General features: G+C 36.6%; 1 protein-coding gene across 1 annotated transcript; it reads left to right on the top strand.

The window, feature by feature from the left end:
* The first annotated feature begins 74 nt into the window (after positions 1-74).
* Positions 75-12,629, top strand: GOLT1B (golgi transport 1B). Its single transcript, XM_060166745.1, has 5 exons — positions 75-221; positions 5,337-5,428; positions 6,827-7,005; positions 7,824-7,905; positions 10,093-12,629. Exons 1-5 carry the CDS (start codon positions 197-199, stop codon positions 10,129-10,131), a joined length of 417 nt encoding a protein of 138 aa, XP_060022728.1. The 5' UTR covers positions 75-196; the 3' UTR covers positions 10,132-12,629.
* Positions 12,630-18,349: the final 5,720 nt, after the last annotated feature.

Here is an 18,349-nt window from a genome sequence, read left to right as displayed (position 1 = left end):
GCCACAGGTGATTGGTTGATGTTGGGAGCAGGCTTAGCCAATGGGGAACGGCTTTGAATTGGGGTGTGGGCGGCTGCGTGTTTCCGGAAGACGTGGCGGCTTTCGCCTGGGTTGTTTCCCGGCTTCGTTCTCTCGACTTTGCTTCACACCCTGGCCGCTCCGAGGTGCTATCGACGCCGACCTCACCCCTGCAGCCATGATCTCCTTAACGGACACACAGAGTAAGTACCTGCTCCGAGGCCCCGCCTCGAGCCCCGGACACCCCTTCCTTGGGCTGGGTCTCGCCTGCCCGCCCCGCCGCCCTCCCGGGTCAATGAATGAAGTTCCGGAATGGGGGCGGTGGCTTGCGAGACAGAGCTAGGGCTGTGGGCGTCTGGAGGGCTGCCTGGAGGAAACGAGGGCTAGACTCGCGGTGGTGGACCTGGCCTGGGGGGAGAGTCGGTGGGGTCTGGGGAGACGCCCTAGCTGGGGAGGGGGAGCTTTCGCCGAGCGTCTGTCTCGCACCGGGGTAGCGCAGCTCTCACTCCCGGGGAGATGGGCGCTTTGTTCCCGCGGGTGGCCACGAGAGAAAGTTTGATGCGCTGTGCCCGCAGCCCACTCTTGGGGACATTTCTGCACATGACATGCTTGGGGTCCTCTACAAGTTACTGCTGGTTGTTTGGGAGGCCGAGTTTTAAATGTCATCTATGATAGGCTGTTTTTGAAAATGTGCTTACGCTTAAATATTTTGAGTATTTGCCTTTTGCCACTACTGGAAGCAACCTTTTAAAAGTCCCTTGAAACAACTTCACTTTTCTACCGGCTACTGTCTCCCCAATAGTAAACTCTGTGTTCAGTTAAACGATTTCTTTCGTTAATATTGTATATTGTGCTTTGGTGGCATGTTTTATTATTTTAGCATCTTTCTGCCTGCCACAGAGTTCTCCAGGCCTATCTTATCTCTAAGATTAACATTGCTGTCTGTTTTCTTTTTCTATCAATATAAAATTTCCACTTTTCTATCCCTTTTTGTCAATCTTAATAGTTTTGTATTTACATTTCTTCCAGTGCTTCCTATCTTTTGATGGTCGTGATAGACTTTTTATCTCATTTTGTTTTTTCTGCCACGCCTTTGTTTTTCTTATTTTAAATAACTTACTTGAATTTTAAAGATTTTAAGAACTAAACAGTCTGTTGAAATAAAAATAGAACTTCCTTTAAAAATGCCCTGTTTTAAAGTGGAGTCGTAAGGTTTGGATTCAAGTCATGGCTAACTTGAACTTCACCGAGCTGCTAATAACTCCTGCACACACTGCCACCCCAGTCAGGCTCCCTCCCTTCCTCAAATTGGACTGGGTCTGTACCTTGGATGCCCATTTTGGTCTGCCTGTTCTGATCAGAGAAAATATAAGTATAGTCCTTTTTTGTTTGGGGTTTTTGTTTGTTTTTTGTGGGATGTTTTGGTTTACTGTTATAATAAAAGTAGCCATTGTATATAACTGTATAAAAGCATCTTATTTCAGTTTACCGTGGGCTTTTATATAAATCGTTATCCTTAATTCTTATAAGAGCCCTGTAGAGCAAAGAGGAGTATGTCTCTTATAAATTAAAGGAGGCTCAAAAGAAATTCAGTGTATAATCATGAGGAAAGTGACAGAAACAAGACTTGATCCCAAGTCTGCTGGCTCAAAAACCTTTGTTCTTTTCACGGTACCCTACTAGCATCTAAGAAGACTTGCTATAAAGCTTATTTGAAATCTATCTTAGAATGATGAAATTGTTCCATAGCAAAAACAGTTTCAACAGTAGATATTTATCCTTTAGAATTGTGCATTGATTGTTTTTTGAGAGACTGTGTAGAATATTCAGAGCCTATTTTCTTTATGATGCAGTGCTCTGTTGCTCTCAGTTGAAACCCAGAATTTAGCAGAATTGTATACATAAATTGCTAGGATTTATTTCTAATACTACTAATTACTCAGAGGAAGTACTTAATCTCTACATACTTTTCCTATCTAACTTTCCTATCTTAGTCTGTGATTATTACATAGGTAAATATATGAACTGCTTATCCTGTGTGTAGAGATTCTTTTCTACTGAAGTCTTATAGGGACAAGTGCCTGATTTACATCCTTCCAAAAACCAAAACAAGGGGGTTGGGTTAGAATGTGGGCAGAATAAGAAGCATTCTCCTCACTTCATTAAATTGATGAGGAGGATGAAATTATACTCTCTGCTGCGCATTTGCCAAGTGTTTTAGATAAGACAGTGGATCAGAACACAAAATGATTAGTGAACCAAAAGCTCTTTGGATTTCAAATGGTGTTTGTGTGTGTGTTTAACTGTAGGAATCAGCCATCATTCAAGTGACTTGCCAAAATTATTCTGGGATCCTGATTCTGGAAGAGAAGTACCAGACCAAGTACTGATCATAGTAAATAGCAATTCATAATTGTTTTAAGGAATTCTATATTAGCACCCCCTACCTCACCCCACCCCCGAAAAACCCCACAAGATTTATTGAGGGGGCTGGAGTGGGGCAGTTCCTATGCTGCCTCTAAATCTTTACTTCATTATGTCACATTGCCTGAAATTCTACCATGGTGTTCAATTGAGTTCTTTATTGTGATATTTTTACTTTTTGAAAGGAATGGGCATAGTAAGAAAGACAATGCTGCCTTAAAATGTCTTAAATAAGATATCAAAATGCTAACAGTGATTGTCATTGGATTAATAACAGCTCTCCTTATCAAATTTCTACAATAAGCTTTTGATTTTAGATACATTTGTTTTATTAGACTGCTTTTATCAGATTATGCTTTAAAAACACGCATGTGTGCACGTGTGTGTGTGTGCGTGCGCGCACGAGCGGGAATGAAGGTTTGATAGTGCACAGAGGAAGATGTTTATTTTACTGTGTATGATTGTGGTGGTGAGAGAGCAGCTCCAAGTAGGGCTTTAATAACCAGAGGGCTTGTGAATACATAGGCATAGGCAAGAATGGAATTCTGGAGGGGAGAAAATAACACAGCGAGGTCAGTTTGAGACTTTTGACCCATTCAGATCAGGGACTGTTGGGCAATAACATGCTAGTGTCGGTTTTGGCAAAAATATTATAGGCAACCCTCTCTTTCTGTACGACACTGGATAAAGTAGTGGGAATGTTTTGGTTTCCCCTGTTATAGTTGTAAGATGTGGAGCCTGAAGACTGGATTTGAATTCTAGACGGACTCCACACCACACCCCCGTCCCTCCCTGCACCTGTCCCCCTCCACACGCACATTTGCTGATTCTGTGATCAAGGGTGAATTATTAATCTGAGTCTTCAGTTGCCCACATGAAACATGGGGCTGGTGCTACTTTTTAACACCCCAGTTTTGCTAAAGGAATTATGACATATTTGTATAAACATCTCATTAAATGTAAAACCATGTACAGACATTGTCCTTGTTCACTGCAGTCAATTTCATACTGACATCTCCTTAGTTATATTAGTAACAAACTAATTATATTAAACCTAAAGATGCTTCTCCCAGAAGTCCAGCCTACTCCAGTGCCCTTGAATTTCATTTAATCAAACATATTTAACCTGGCAAAAAAAAATTTCTAGAATAATGTAATGATGCCTACCTTGCAGTAGTATGGGGAGGATTAAGTTCTGTAAGATACGTAAAGCACCTCGTAATGGGCAATTCATGGTAAATTCTCAATACATAGTAGGCATATTGCCATATAGTTTCCTTTCTGATGAACAAACATCTCAAAATGTGTACATAATCATTAGGACAATTTGTGAAAAGATAGAAATGAGTTGTATTTAAATAACTCAGCTGCCAGTGACTAAATCCTAACTACTAAATAGTTATTTAATGGAATTGTCCTTGCTGTTTTGTCCATATTTTCCTGTAGGAAATTATGTCTGACACCTGAACAGTTACTTGGTTAAATTCTCCTAAAGCATTTAAGCATGAAGGTATGAGCCTCCAATTTTCATGAGAATTTGTGTCCGTGGAATACACTTACCAGTGTATTTATAGACAGTACCCGAATTCTTTTAGACTAACTTTCGGAGAACAAGGCAGCTGGAATGGGAGGCAAGAGTTAACTGTAAATTGAGGTGAAGGATGTCGAAAAAGGCATAGGATGTAAATTTTCAACTCATCATAACATATTACATGGCTTAAATTTTTAAGTAGCTGTGGCTTAGATTTTAGCTCTCTGGAGCTGAGGCAAAAAAGTTAAGTAACAGATCAGAAATCACTATTGTGTATTTAAAATTGTGTTTCCCAAAATATGGCAGTTTCGGTCTGATTTATTATTTTATGCAGATAGTGCTGCTAGGTAAAATAAGGATTGGTGACTGTTTCCTGAAATCAAAACTGAAATGATCAAGGAACTAATTTTGTGGATTGTGCTTTGTAACGTTAACAGAATAGTACAACTGTAATCTTAGAAAGTTAAGACTCTTCAGACATAAAGATAAGTCTAGGGAGTGTAAAGGCAATAAAATATTAGTTTTGTATAAAGAGTAACCATAGACGTAAAAGCTTATACTTTGTCCATCACTCTATACTCAGTACCTAGAACAGTTGCTGGCATGTAAGAGTTGATCAACAATTCTTTGTTTTTGAATGAAAAAGTAAAAACCCAGAATATTAATATTAGGTAAAACAATGTTCTTTGAAATGTTAGAGAGGTTATTTTAGGACTCTTAGACTAAATATGTGAATGGATGCATAGTTGAGAGAGACTTGTAGAAGATAAATCCATAATAAGCCATGAAGAAGTTAAAAGTCTGAAAATTAACTTTGGAGGAGACGGCTTCTTGACTCAAAATCTCTCCTGTTGTCATTGTGAGAAGCAGTCTGTGCTGACCTCCCATAGCATTTCCAGTGGGTTAAGGAAGGAATTCGTTTTCAGAAGGGAAAGAAGGAACTGCAGATATTGTGCATACAAATACTAGTCATGGAATATGAAAGGAGAAGAGGAGACAAAAGTGAACCCACATACTTATGTCTGATGCCGGAAGGGCTCCTGGGAGGGAAAAAATAATAAAACCAAAGGTTTAGATTCCTGGTTTGTCTTTCTCTATTATGAATATGTTTGTGAGAAATGCTCTCTCTCATATAAGGATTAGAAATTCCCATTCATATTTTAAATTTTGGGAGTAATTTTCTGTTGTTAATTTAATTTGTTCTGGATCTTAACGAATGTCGTTATGTCAACCTGCAATGTTGGGGTCCTATTTCCTTATATCAGTCAAAAGAAAAACTGAAAATTTTTTCTTGCTTAGTTTATGAGGATCTTAATGTAACTTTACTTTTGCTGTACCCCTAACCATATAACTTATATTGCAGAAATTGGAATGGGATTAACAGGATTTGGAGTGTTTTTCCTGTTCTTTGGAATGATTCTCTTTTTTGACAAAGCACTACTGGCTATTGGAAATGTGAGTTTTTCAATATCTATTTTAACTAAATTCATAAGGAAGTTTTAACTACTAATGAATTATTGCCTGCTATGAAATTGGGGGGAAATAATTCACTGTTGCTCATGTGAAGACTCCTGTTACATCCTCTGATTTCATCAGGGGTGGAACCTGTCAGCTTTCTGTTTAAATAAAAGATAAATGCTTAATGAAGTTTTCTAATTCCATAACTGCTCTGTTAAGTGTTTGCTATGTGATTTACAATAGATTAAATCAAGACTGCCTCAAATAGTTCAAAATAGATGACTTGATAGCCCCATGTCTTAGTAAATTTGTTAATGTTTTGACTTTACACATCTGAGATTTAACATTTGCTTAAATAGCATAAAATGAACAGATTTTTAAAAACCACTTAAACCTTTAAAAATATATCTATATTAATAATTGACCTGCTAAAAAACGGTGTGTATATTGTTTATTTGGAATGTGTACTCTGTTGTCCATGTGTGAAGGCTGTGCAAGAGTTCTAGAAATAAATAATAACCCTTCTAAGAGGGCAATAAACTCACTGAATAACGATAAAATATTTCTGAAGTGTATGTTAACATTGGGCTTTTAATTGGACATTGGAAAATATAAAGGGTAACAATTGTTCAAAATTAATGTTTTAATAAACAATAATATAAACAGCATTGGTATCTCAGAATGTGAAGCTTAACCATTAGGCTTAATAAATACTTTTGTGGAATATTTTTCGCTGAAGAATGGTTATGAAGAAAGGCAAGTATTTGGGAATAGAACCTGGGAAAACGCAGGCTTTTAGTCAATCACCATCTCTTGTCCATTGTCTGAAAACATACAAACTATAAGTATTTGAGAATGCATGGCTGTATTTCATTTCTGCTGCTCCCAGATTTCCGGAATTAATAAAACTAGGATCTTCTTGCTGGCTTTGCGTGGTTTCTTCTACTACCAACTGGGCCATGTCAGGTTTTCTCCCATCCATGGGAACTCCTATCACCCCGATCAAGTTTTCAGAACCAGGAGTACCTTCGGTTGACATATTTACGGGCACCTTCCCTCTCTTGCCTTGCCGCTCATCTGCTTGACTAAGCCATCGCCATCTAGCTAAAGCTGGGGAAACCACTGCAGAAGCAGATGCTGCTGGGTGACACCTAATCTTTCTTTGTTTCTCTTTTCTTCATCTAATCAAGATAGAAGAGGACTGAACAGAGTGGGATACAACTACAGCTTTAACGTGGTTCTGCCTCTTGGTGTGCATTGTAGTTTTCTCTGGCCAGTTGCTCACATTAAAAGCCACATGTCTTTTTTTATCATATTTAGCTTTGACCTTACCCCTTCAAACACATGCAGTGCATTTAACTACTTTTTCTGTGTTACGTTTTCCTCCTCTTCTAGGTTTTATTTGTGGCTGGCTTGGCTTTTGTAATTGGTTTAGAAAGAACATTCAGATTCTTCTTCCAAAAACATAAAATGAAAGCTACAGGATTTTTCCTGGGTGGTGTATTTGTAGTCCTGATTGGTTGGCCTTTGATAGGCATGATTTTCGAAATTTATGGATTCTTTCTCTTGTTCAGGTAAGGCAACCATTTTATTTTATTGTTTCTCTTTAGGTAAACCATAATGTCATATAATTATTACAGAAACCCAGATGTGTTTATCAGATGCAGATGATTGCTTATGTCAGGGTATAAATTATTTTATAAAGTATTTTCAATGCAATAAAATTTATTTTGTTGGCATTTTACGGCACTCTGTTTATGTTTGGTATTTTCACCAACCAGACAGTGATAGATAGATAGATAGATAGATAGGTAGATAGATAGATAGATAGATCCAGCATTTTAATATGTAGACCTGATGCTGTACAGTTACTGTCACTTGATGACACTTTCTTTAATGCATGTAGATATTAGAAAATTTTGGACCAAATACATTATGGGAGGTTTTGATCAGTTAATATTTTACAAATGCCACTTACCCAGTAAATAATAGTATGCAGTGTGAGAAAATACTTTCAAGTAAGTTGGTTTAATTATTTATTCAAGAAAGGTGTATCATTTGTCTTCTATCTGCCAAGCACCATATTGCCCACAGGAAACACACATTATTAAGTGCCAAATCTGCTTTAGAGAATCTCTCATTTCTAATATGGGAAAGGTACCAGTAGGATGTAATAGTAATGCCATTATAGATGTTTATATCTATATAAACAGAATGTTATGAGCACAACTAAGGAAGGGTTCAAATCCAGGGAGAGGTAAGGAATAACTGAATTTTGAAGTCTCTTAAAACATTCAAAACTTCAACAGGATCCTTTTTTTTTACATGGCTAACTGTTCATTTTGGTAATAGAGAATGTGTTCATTCTAAGAACTTTCTTCGCCTCTCCCAGGGGCTTCTTTCCTGTGGTTGTTGGATTTATTAGAAGAGTGCCAGTCCTTGGATCACTCTTGAATTTACCTGGAATTAGATCAGTAAGTAATCATATATTTAACAATATGTTTTTTAAACCATTAAAATAAATGTTCTCTGGGGAGAGGGACGGCTTGGGAGTTTGGGGTTAGCAGATGCAAACTATTATGTATAGAATGAGTAAACAACAATGTCCTACTGTATAGCACAGGGAATTATATTCAATATCAGGTGATAAACCATAATGAAAAAGAATATAAAAAAGAATGTGTATGTGTGTGTGTATACACACACACACACACACGTATAACTGAATCACTTTGCTGTATAGCAGAAATTAATACAACATTGTAAATCAACTGCACTTCAATAATTTTTAAAAGTTTTTTAAATAAAATAAAAATTTTAAAAATAAATGCTGTCTGATGCTCTTTGTAGAAATTTGAGGAATTGATACATGATTGATAAGTTTTTTATTATGATATGAGTGGTTGCATCGCATAGATCGTGGTTACCATGAATACCAGAGAAAATAATCATTGCTAAACCTATAGAACCTGAAATTTGGTTTCACTGTATCCATTTTTAATGTTGTTCTCTCTTTTTTCATGTAACTTGGATTGATATGCTATGCTGCCTTTCTCTTTGAGAGTTCAAGGCACTTTTCAATTAACTTTTATATGATCTCTAATTTTAGAAGCGATAATATAAAAGGACACCATTATTTCTTACAAATGTTTTCTCTCTTAGACTGTATCACCAAATGGAGTGCTTTAAGACAATTAAATAAAGCACTGTACTGGGAGTCAGATGATAAAATTCCGTTCCTAGCTCTGTCCACGGTTAGAACAGTCTTGTCAAATCTGTTTCTCCAGGGCGGGCAGTCAACTTCTTAAAGTTGTTTGCAGACTTTTGTAGATGCTTCTAGAGAGGTAGTTCATAGCATTTATTGAATTCTCAAAGAGCTAAAGGATGGCTTACCCACTAAAAATAGGTACCACTATAAGCCTAATCTCATTTCCATCCTCAAATCAGAACCTTGCAGCCCAGATAACCTAGACATTTTTTGAAATTACCTTTGGAGAGACAATGTTGTGCTTTCTCTCCACCTAAATTTACCGTAAAATTCTAATGAATCCATGAGTGCTTTGAGAGCAACTTTTAGTTTCAGTGTGCCAATTGATCTATTTGCGATAATATAAAATGCTAGAACCTAGGCTTGTAGGGGTATATCCTGATTCATTTGCATTAATCCCCAAACTCATACAGTAGTCAATGTTGTTTATACCTAGAATGTCTTTTGAATGTACTAAAACTTCTAGTTATAGAGCTGTAATCATTAATCATGTCCTTAATTTAAGGATTCTTCAGTATTTGCATAAATGGACATCCAATACTATAAATTGTGTTTCCTATTATTATTACTTCATTATAATAAATGCTTAAGTAAAAATGTGAATAATGAAATGAAAGAAAGGGTTAGATGATTGCTAGATTTTGGTAGTGTTATATAGTCACTTGGGTTATGTAACTTTTAATATCTTCACTAATTACTTTGTTTCAACGTCTGTTTGCATCACCATCTGGAATGCTGAAGAAAGCCCAGTTGCTTTATATTTGGGGTGGAGTAACCAAAGTAAATAACCACTTACATTAATGTGTGTTAAAACCTATGTTCCATAATTATCGATCTATGCTTGCATCATTAAGTCTCTTTTTAATGTCATTGCCACTTTCAGTCTGAAGTCCAGAATACACATTTAAAGTATTTTTAGTCAGTAGCTGTTGTTAATTATTGAACTTAATGGAGCTAAATCTGTTTGTTCAAAGACTACATAGGCCCAGAAGAGATCCACAATAATGGTCAGTTGAAATACCTTATTGGGTTCATTAATGCATGAATGGCTGACATTTCAGCTTTTTATTTTTTTACTTTTTTTTGTTGAGCTAGCAGTGTTAGCTTCATCTTATCCAATTTTTTATTAATTGCATTGTGTTTCTTGTATTGCACCCTTAAAGTCATATGTGTAACATGTCATGCAGAAACAACTTATAGAAAAAAATTTTTTTTATATACATTTATGTGTCAGAAGATGGTGGTGAGTAGTACTGGATTAATCGTTGTCAGTCATACCTTAAATTTCCACAAATCTTATAAAGCTGGGTTTTTTAATCAACATTTGAAGTGTTGATGTAATATTTTATAGTGCCCTAGGCTTTCATTTAATTATCTGTTTTTCTTCTTGCAGTTTGTAGATAAAGTCGGAGAAAGCAACAATATGGTATAACAACAAGTGAATTGAAGACTCATTTAAAATATTGTATTATTTATAAAATCCTTTGAAGAATATTCAGCACAAAATTAAATTACATGAAATAGCTTGTAATGTTCCTTACAGAAGTTTAAAACGTATAGCCTACAGAGTAGCAACAGCAGTTAACAAAGAAGCAGTGAAAACAGACTTCTAACCAAGTCATCTAAGAAGTCAGCAAGCAAACCGAAGGAGATGAAATCTATGTTACAATGCATATTGAAACTCTTGAAGGGGATTTTTACTGTTTTTCCACAGTGTGTGAAACACAGCCATCCTTAGAGAACTGTAGTGCCTGTTTCTTTTCTTTTTATTTTGAAGATGCAAGCACACCCATAGGCATTTGCTTTTTAGAACTGTAATGTCCTCTGCAGCAGCGAAAATATTTCCAGTTGCACTGTGTCTCTGAAAGTGGTGCATGAGTTAGATTGGATTATGTCATCGTGATATATTAAAACCAGGAAAACCCAGTGTCGATGTATGAATCACTCTTTTTCTTTTTCTTTTTTTTTTTTGGTAAACGTATGGTTAAAATAAAACTTTTGTGGTTCTTCTGAATCTTAATATTTTAAAGCCAGATGAAAATCTGAACTAGATATTCTTTGTTGGAATATGCAAAGGTCATTCTTTACTAGCTTGTAGTTTCTAAGTTATAGCTGACTCAGCACTTTTTCTTTCAGGAACACATTCTGGAAGTCCTCATACTTCTTGGGACTCTCACGTGAGCATCTGTATCTTTCATGACATGTAAGCATTTAACAAAAAAAGCATTCTTCGTGATGTAGGAGTCTGTTACCTAGCTCATTTCATTGAATAGTTTGTTATTTAAGATACTACATGATGCAACCCAAATGGATATTTCCATGTTGTGATCCAGTTTTTCTTTTTCTTTTATTTTTTACAATTTAGTAGTGATTTATTATTTTGCTTTTCATAAAATTACTACTGGTAATATTTACTTTAAGATGTACCATGTTAAAAGGTTAAACTTACAGCTGTTTTTTAAGGGCTATTTACATAAGCCAAGTTTTCCCTTCTTTTCAGCTTTTTCCATAACAAAAATCAATATGCATAATGTGTGTTTCATATGATCACTCTTCATTTGAGTTCATGGAGAGAATATCTGAGTTCACATACTAAATTATTTTACTGTAATTAAACTGGCTATAGTTCTGAAAAACATGACACTACAAAAATGATGTGTTGTCTTCTCTACTGTTGCTGCTTGACAGGCAGTAGGAAACAGTAGTTGTTTCTTCATTAGTAGTTTTCCAAGGTGGCACCCTTTTGATAGATGTAGGAAGACATTTCAAGAGTCATAGTACTATTTGTTTTACCACTAATGATTATACTATTTACTCTGTTTTTTTAACAATTGCAAAGCTTTTTAATGTATAAAATCATAATTGAAATTTGTGATTTTTATTGACAAATGTGTCTACAAAATATATTACAGCCTATGTTATTTTTAGTTAAATCTCTTGATGCACAGAGAAGTTCCAACCTTGCTCATCTAAAGAAGGAAGGACTTGGTAGATAGTCTAATGGTTCAGCCTTGTGGATTACTGTCTTTTTGGTACTGGCATTTGACTTATAATCTGTGAAAACAGATGATATTGACAAAATGAGACTCCTACCTCAATAGTTCATGGAATAATAAGAAACCTAGTGTTGTGTCTAATGTTCTTCAAAAAAGTAATATCCTCACTTGGAGAGTGTCAAATATATACATATTTTGGGGATTGACTTATACAAGTTGCCCTGTAGGACTCTGTTATACATATTTTTGACTGACCCGTATTATTTACAGTGGCTAGATAATTCTACCTTTTTAAAGCAAGAACAGTATCTGTTAATGTGTGGAACATCTGTATTATTTAGCTCCTTTGTAGACATGAATTTCTATCAAAATGTTCTTTGCACTGTAACAGAGATCTCTTTTTCAGCAATCTTATTTCAGAAAGCATTATTAGACATGTGTAAAGGATGTGATAATCTCCCAGTCCTTAGTAAGAGTGAGAGGCTTGGAGCAGTTTTCAGCTTTAAATGAGTCCACAGTTTATCTCAGATGTGAGTTTGGGACTGCTTGGCAGCATTGTATGTTTCTTATTCAGAGCCATTGATGAGGCTCTATTTTTAAACATACTTGTCTTCTGACAGAAAGGACTGTACATCATACTGTTTCTTCCTTTCCAAAATTAGCCTTCTGTCTTTGTGACAAAAAACATTCTCTGATTATTGCTATAAAGACGGAGGAGAAGGTCTAATACTACTTAGCCTTAAGTGTTTCTGGCATTGTTCAAATGTATTTTCTGTAAACAGAAACCTATTTGGAATGTTTTCCTTTTCCCCTTATAAATTGTAATTCCTGGAATACTGCTGCTTTTAAAAGTCTCACAGATTATATGATCTAACAGTTGAATATTGTAAATACACTTGTCTTACTTCTCAATAAAAGGGTACTTTTCTATTAACTGGTGGTTGTCTCAACTTGGACTGCTATAACAAAATTCCATAGACTGGCTTACACAACAGATGTTTATTTCTCATGGTTCTGCATCCTGGGAAGTCCAAAATGAAGGTGCTGGCAGATTCTGTTCCTGGAGAGGGCCCTCTTCCTGGCTTGCAGACAGCTGCCTTCTCACTGTGTCCTCACATGGCAGAGAAAAAGAGAAGGAACAAGTTCTCATCTCTCCTAATAAGGACACGAATCCCTTAATGAGGAGCCCCATCTTGATAACCTCATCTAAACCTAATTACCTCCCAAAGGCCCACTCTCAAATACCATGATGTTGGGGGTTAGGGTTTCAACATGTGAATTTGGAGGGAACACATTCAATCCATAACAATGGTCAGATGTATTTTTATTAAGAAATTCTAAAACTTTAGCATTGCACAATAACCCACCTCGTGTTTTGTTTTAACATCTTTATTGGAGTATAATTGCTTTACAATGGTGTCTGCTTTATAACAAAGTGAATCAACTATACATATACATATATCCCCATATCTCCTCCCTCTTGCATCTCCCTCCCACCCTCCCTATCCCACTCCTCTAGGTGGTCACAAAGTACCGAGCTGGTCTCCCTGTGCTATGCGGCTGCTTCCCACTAGCTATCTGTTTTACATTTGGTAGTGTATATATGTCCATGCCACTCTCTCACTTTGCCCCAGCTTACCCTTCCCCCTCCCTGTGTCCTCAAGCCCATTCTCTATGTCTGCATCTTTATTCCTGTCCTGCCCCTAGGTTCTTCAGAACCATTTTTTTTTCAGATTCTATATATATATGTGTTAGCATATGGTATTTGTTTTTCTCTTTCTGACTTACTTCACTCTGTTTGACAGTCTCTAAGTCCATCCATCTCACTACAGATGACTCAATTTCGTTTCTTTGTATGGCTGAGTAATACTCCATTGTATATATGTGCCACATCTTTATCCATTCATCTGTCGATGGGCACTTAGGTTGCTTCCATGTCCTGCAATGAACATGTGGTACATGACTCTTTGGATTATGGTTTTCTCAGGGTATATGCCCAGTAGTGGGATTGCTGGGTCATAACCTCGTGTTTTTTAAATTAGCCTTATATGCAGTTTTCTTTTTTACATAATGGTCACATCTTCCATATCCAAACTGTTTAAATGTAATCATAAATAGAAATAGACTTCAGGTAAAAAAAGTGAGCAGTGAATTTAGAAATTAGTGGAGAAATGCTTAATGTTTTTTTCTCTACATGGAAGGAATATATAATACTTAAGTATTTGTGACTTAAATAAAATCACTTAACGTCTGCAATGTTTTGATCTTATACTTTAGTAAGGCTGAAAACCACTGGCCAAATCTACCAGTTAAGGTACCCAATAAGTATTTGTTGAATCCAGTCATTCAACTGTAAGTCTTGACTGTTGTCTGGTGAATCTGTTTTTAAATACAGTATCCAGCACATCTTTCTAACATTGTCCTCTGGGCTGCAAGCTTCCAACTTCTGCTCTTCTGCTACTTGTATCCATATAGGAGGTTGGACATAGAAATGGCGTCCCCAGATCCTTCATCGACTGACACATTTTCATGGTCTTACCTTTACCAACTCTAAGACCTATTAAAAGGTCACCTCTGTTTGACTGACTAGGCCAAAACAGCTGGCCCTTCCTGTCCTCTCCTAGAACCTGCCAATTGTTTTGTGGTATTTACATGGTTTGCGAAAAGACATTCTTAAAGTTCAAAGCCTTAAGTAAAGGACAGTAAAGACACTGGCCAATGAGTGGAGAGCTTTATTTTGGATAGCAGGCCTTCTCAGTGTCCCTAAATCTCCTCCTAAAACTGGTAGCCCTTTGGGGAAATTACTTCTTCCACCCCTTTGTGAGACAACTGGCCTATGGGGCTGACTGGCCTTCAGAGAATAAAGCCAAAGTAGGACTTGAACCCAATGACCTCATCATCCTGTACCAAAACCCTCTATTCTGTTATCAGAGAGTAATTTGGATACTTGAGTATCTCAATAGTCATATTGTCCAGGTACTCTTACCCAAGATAGGAGCTGTTTGAGAAAGACGAACATCATGTGATAGCACTTATGTGTGATTTCTAAAAAACTGATAGAAACAAACTTAAAACAGAAATAGACTCACAGACATCGAAAACAAACTTACGGTTACCAAAGCAGAAGGGGCGGGTAGGTAAATTAGGAATTTTGGATTAACAGATACATACTACTATGTATAAAATAGATAAACAACAAAGACCTACTGTATAGCACAGGGAACTATAGTCAATATCTTGAAATAACATATAATGGAAAAGAATCTGAAAAAATGTTTTACATATATATATAACTGAAATACTTTGCTGTGTACCTGAAACTAACACAACATTGTAAATCAACTATACTTCGATTTAAAAATATATAAATAAAGTTTAAAAATAATTTTTTAAAAAGATAGCTGTTTTCTGTGTGAACACAATAATCACTGACCTTGTAAGAATGCAGTTTAAACTGTGACAGTATTTTTTAAATGGGGCTTGGGCACGCTCCAGTCAACTAGAAGAATTCAGATAACATCAGTGATGCAGGCAAAATGATCTCCATTAAATATGCCTTTAAAAAAGGTTTTGGATCCAATTTGTACAGTACCCACTGCCGGGTCATCATATCAGCAGAATAAAATTTACTGGTTTTATGCAACAACTTTTTTTCTCAAATAAGTAACTTTTCTTAGCCAATCTCTAGGTTTAGACCTGTAAAAATCTTAAAATATTGTGAATTTAACAAAAACATTTGATTGGGAGTCAATGCCCTTTTAGAACAAACACATTCTGGCATGTTACTTTTGATAAGACTACAATATTGATAATATGTCAAAGCCATTCTGCTCACTTGTGCATATTATGCTGAAAATGGCAGCTTTGACGTAAATAATCTGTTTGTGAATTCGTTAGCGAAACTGTTACAGACAAATCACGTTCATTATATTTTCCTTAAGATGGTAAATGCAAATCACAGTTTGGCAATTTCTTTTCCCGTCCCTCTTTCTAAAACCTTTGTGTGTTTTGTGTATGGAGGGGGGGAAAAGACATTTTAGTTGCTTGTTAGGGTTAACCTAATAACTGGGTTTCACTTATGAATTGTTTTAAAATATAAACACATGCATCATCTTTCTTCTGTGGCTTTTTTTTTGGAAGTTGTTAACAATCCTTTGAAATTAAATTCTAAAATCCTAAAACGTAATATTTAAAGTAATATTGATTTTCTTTAGATATGGTGAAAACCTTTTAGTCCTTAGTTTTTATCTTCCTCCTCTCCTAAAACAGTGGAAAACACTACATTCATGGTTCTGGCTCCTTCTTGCTATACTTATTCTTTAAAAGGAGTAAATATTCCTCAAGTTTCTACCTACAAACTACTTTCTATATTTCATTCTCATTTACTAACCAGATCTCAGTTTTCTTGGCCGCACATGATCGACAATTCCAAACATCAAATGCCCAAACCCCAGTCTCTCTTAGACAAGTATTTACTGGTAGATAGCATCACCCCTCAAACTTAAGTCCCAAACTAAACTCATCTAGTCCCTCTCCATTATCCCTGATGTTTCTATTGTTAACCATTCTCCCAGCCATGTAGACTCTAAGCGTTAGTGTTTTTTTTTATCACTTTTTATATCTTGTAAGCTTTACTACTCAAAATGTCCAAGGATTAGTAGACTAGCATTCATTAGCATCACTTGGGAGTTTAGTACAAATGCAGACTCTCAGGTCCCACCCCAGCTATAATGAATCAGAATGTGCATTTTAACAAGATTCCCAGGTGATTCAAAAGCGCATTAATACCTGCGGAGCACTGCTCTAACGTTCCGAAGAAAGTGACCATCTCTCTCATCCATGGTACTTTAGCATATATATGGTGGCCACTCTGGTCCTTGTTCACTGTCTGCCTGTGTATAGAACTGTTTCAACTGGATATTGACAAATTTGGGTCCTATTTTTCTTGCCTTCCACAAACTCCCTTTTTTGCAGTTCTCTTTCCACATCATCAATTTCTCCTTCTCTGCTGATCATCCCCATCAGCACACATGTTCTGCAAATGGTCATCAAAAGAAACCAACAGACCTGGTTGATTTAAGCAAAAGAGGACTTTATTAAAAGGACAGTGCGGTTAGTATCACTCTTCCTCTAGCACTGGATGCTGGTGTCTGTCACTAGCATTGTAGCCAGGATTGCCCCCACAAACTCAAGCATCCTACAACCAGTGCTGCACTAGAAAGTATTTCTCCTACTCCCCACTTTCTTCCCTCCCCAGCTCCAGACGAGTGGGTACGTCTGATTGGTGAAGCCTGCCTCATGCCCACACTCTACCCGATAGGGAGGCTGGTAAAGAGTGTCTAGCATTTTCAGCTTCTACAATACAAGGAAGATGCTGCCTCCCACCAAGAATCATAATTTATAGTTTAGGGAATTTCCAAAGTTCCCTAAAATTGAAAGGATTCAGATTTGCTGCAAGGCTAAAAAAAAAAAAAAAAAAAATAGCCCGCTTCCACCACACTCACATATCTTTTTTAAAAGTTCATTTTCCTTTCCCCCTTTTGGTGAAATTTCTCAAAAAGGTTGTCCACACTTGTCCTTATTTCCTCATATCCTATTCAACCCATCCCAGTCTAGCTTCTGTTCTCAAAAGCCATCATATTCTCAAATCCAGCAGACACTTCTTAGCTCACATCAGTTTAACCTTTCAATGTTATTGGATAGTCTCCCAGCTCCCATGGCCTCGTTCTCCTGGAATTTCTTTCTTTCCGACTGCTTCCGTTCAGCTTCCTTTGCTGACTTTCCCTCTGCTCAATCTCTGTAGGTTTGTTCTCAGAACTCTATCTCTTCCTCTCTTTAACTCCGTTCACTCCCTAAGTATTTTTTCAATCCCAATTTTTTCCTGCCTTAAAATTCTCAAGATTCTTAAATCTGATAATTCCTGTCTTTAGAAAAAAAAATCTATAGGCTGGTGACCTGTTTGCTGAGCTCTAGAGTTTACATCTGCAACTGCCTACTTCACATTTCTCCTTGGATGTCTAATATACATTTTAATTTTAATGTGTCCAAAGGCAACTCTTTATTTCCCTCTCTTAACTGCTTCTTTATGAAGTCTCTCCAATTTCAATAAAGAGTTTCATCATTCACCCATTGATTAAACCAAAAATCTAAGAGTCATCCTTGATTTATTTTTCTTAAACTCTCATATACGGTTTATCCACAAGTCCATGTTTTCTGCCTCCCAAATTCATTACAGCTCTCCATTCCTTGCAAGGACTCCCCTAGTCTAAGCCATCATCATCTTTTGCTTACAACCAAGTTGCCATTTCTTACTCTCCAACCTCAATTTACAGTGTCCTCCCCTGACACCCACACAGCTTTGGCTCCATTGGTCTCCTTCCTGTTCTTCAAACAAGCCAAGCTACTTGCCATCCCAAGATTTTGTATTTTTCTTCTGCCTGAGAATGTCAGCAATACTGATTCCCACCCCAGTTTATCCCATGTCTGACTCCAGCTTATCTTTCCAGACCCCCTTTTATTCTTACCTTCCCTAAAGTAGCCCACCACTTACCTTATCACATCATTTTGCTTACTTTTCCTTTATAAAGCATTTTAAAATTCTGTAATTACCTTATTTACCGGTTTGGAGTGTTTCCCCCCTGACTAGAAGATAAG

This window comes from Lagenorhynchus albirostris, chromosome 11 (genome assembly GCF_949774975.1).
Source record: "Lagenorhynchus albirostris chromosome 11, mLagAlb1.1, whole genome shotgun sequence".
Taxonomy (NCBI): Eukaryota; Metazoa; Chordata; class Mammalia; order Artiodactyla; family Delphinidae; genus Lagenorhynchus; species Lagenorhynchus albirostris.
The sequence above is the reverse complement of the archived record's forward strand: the minus strand, read 5'-3'. Positions and strand labels throughout refer to the sequence as shown.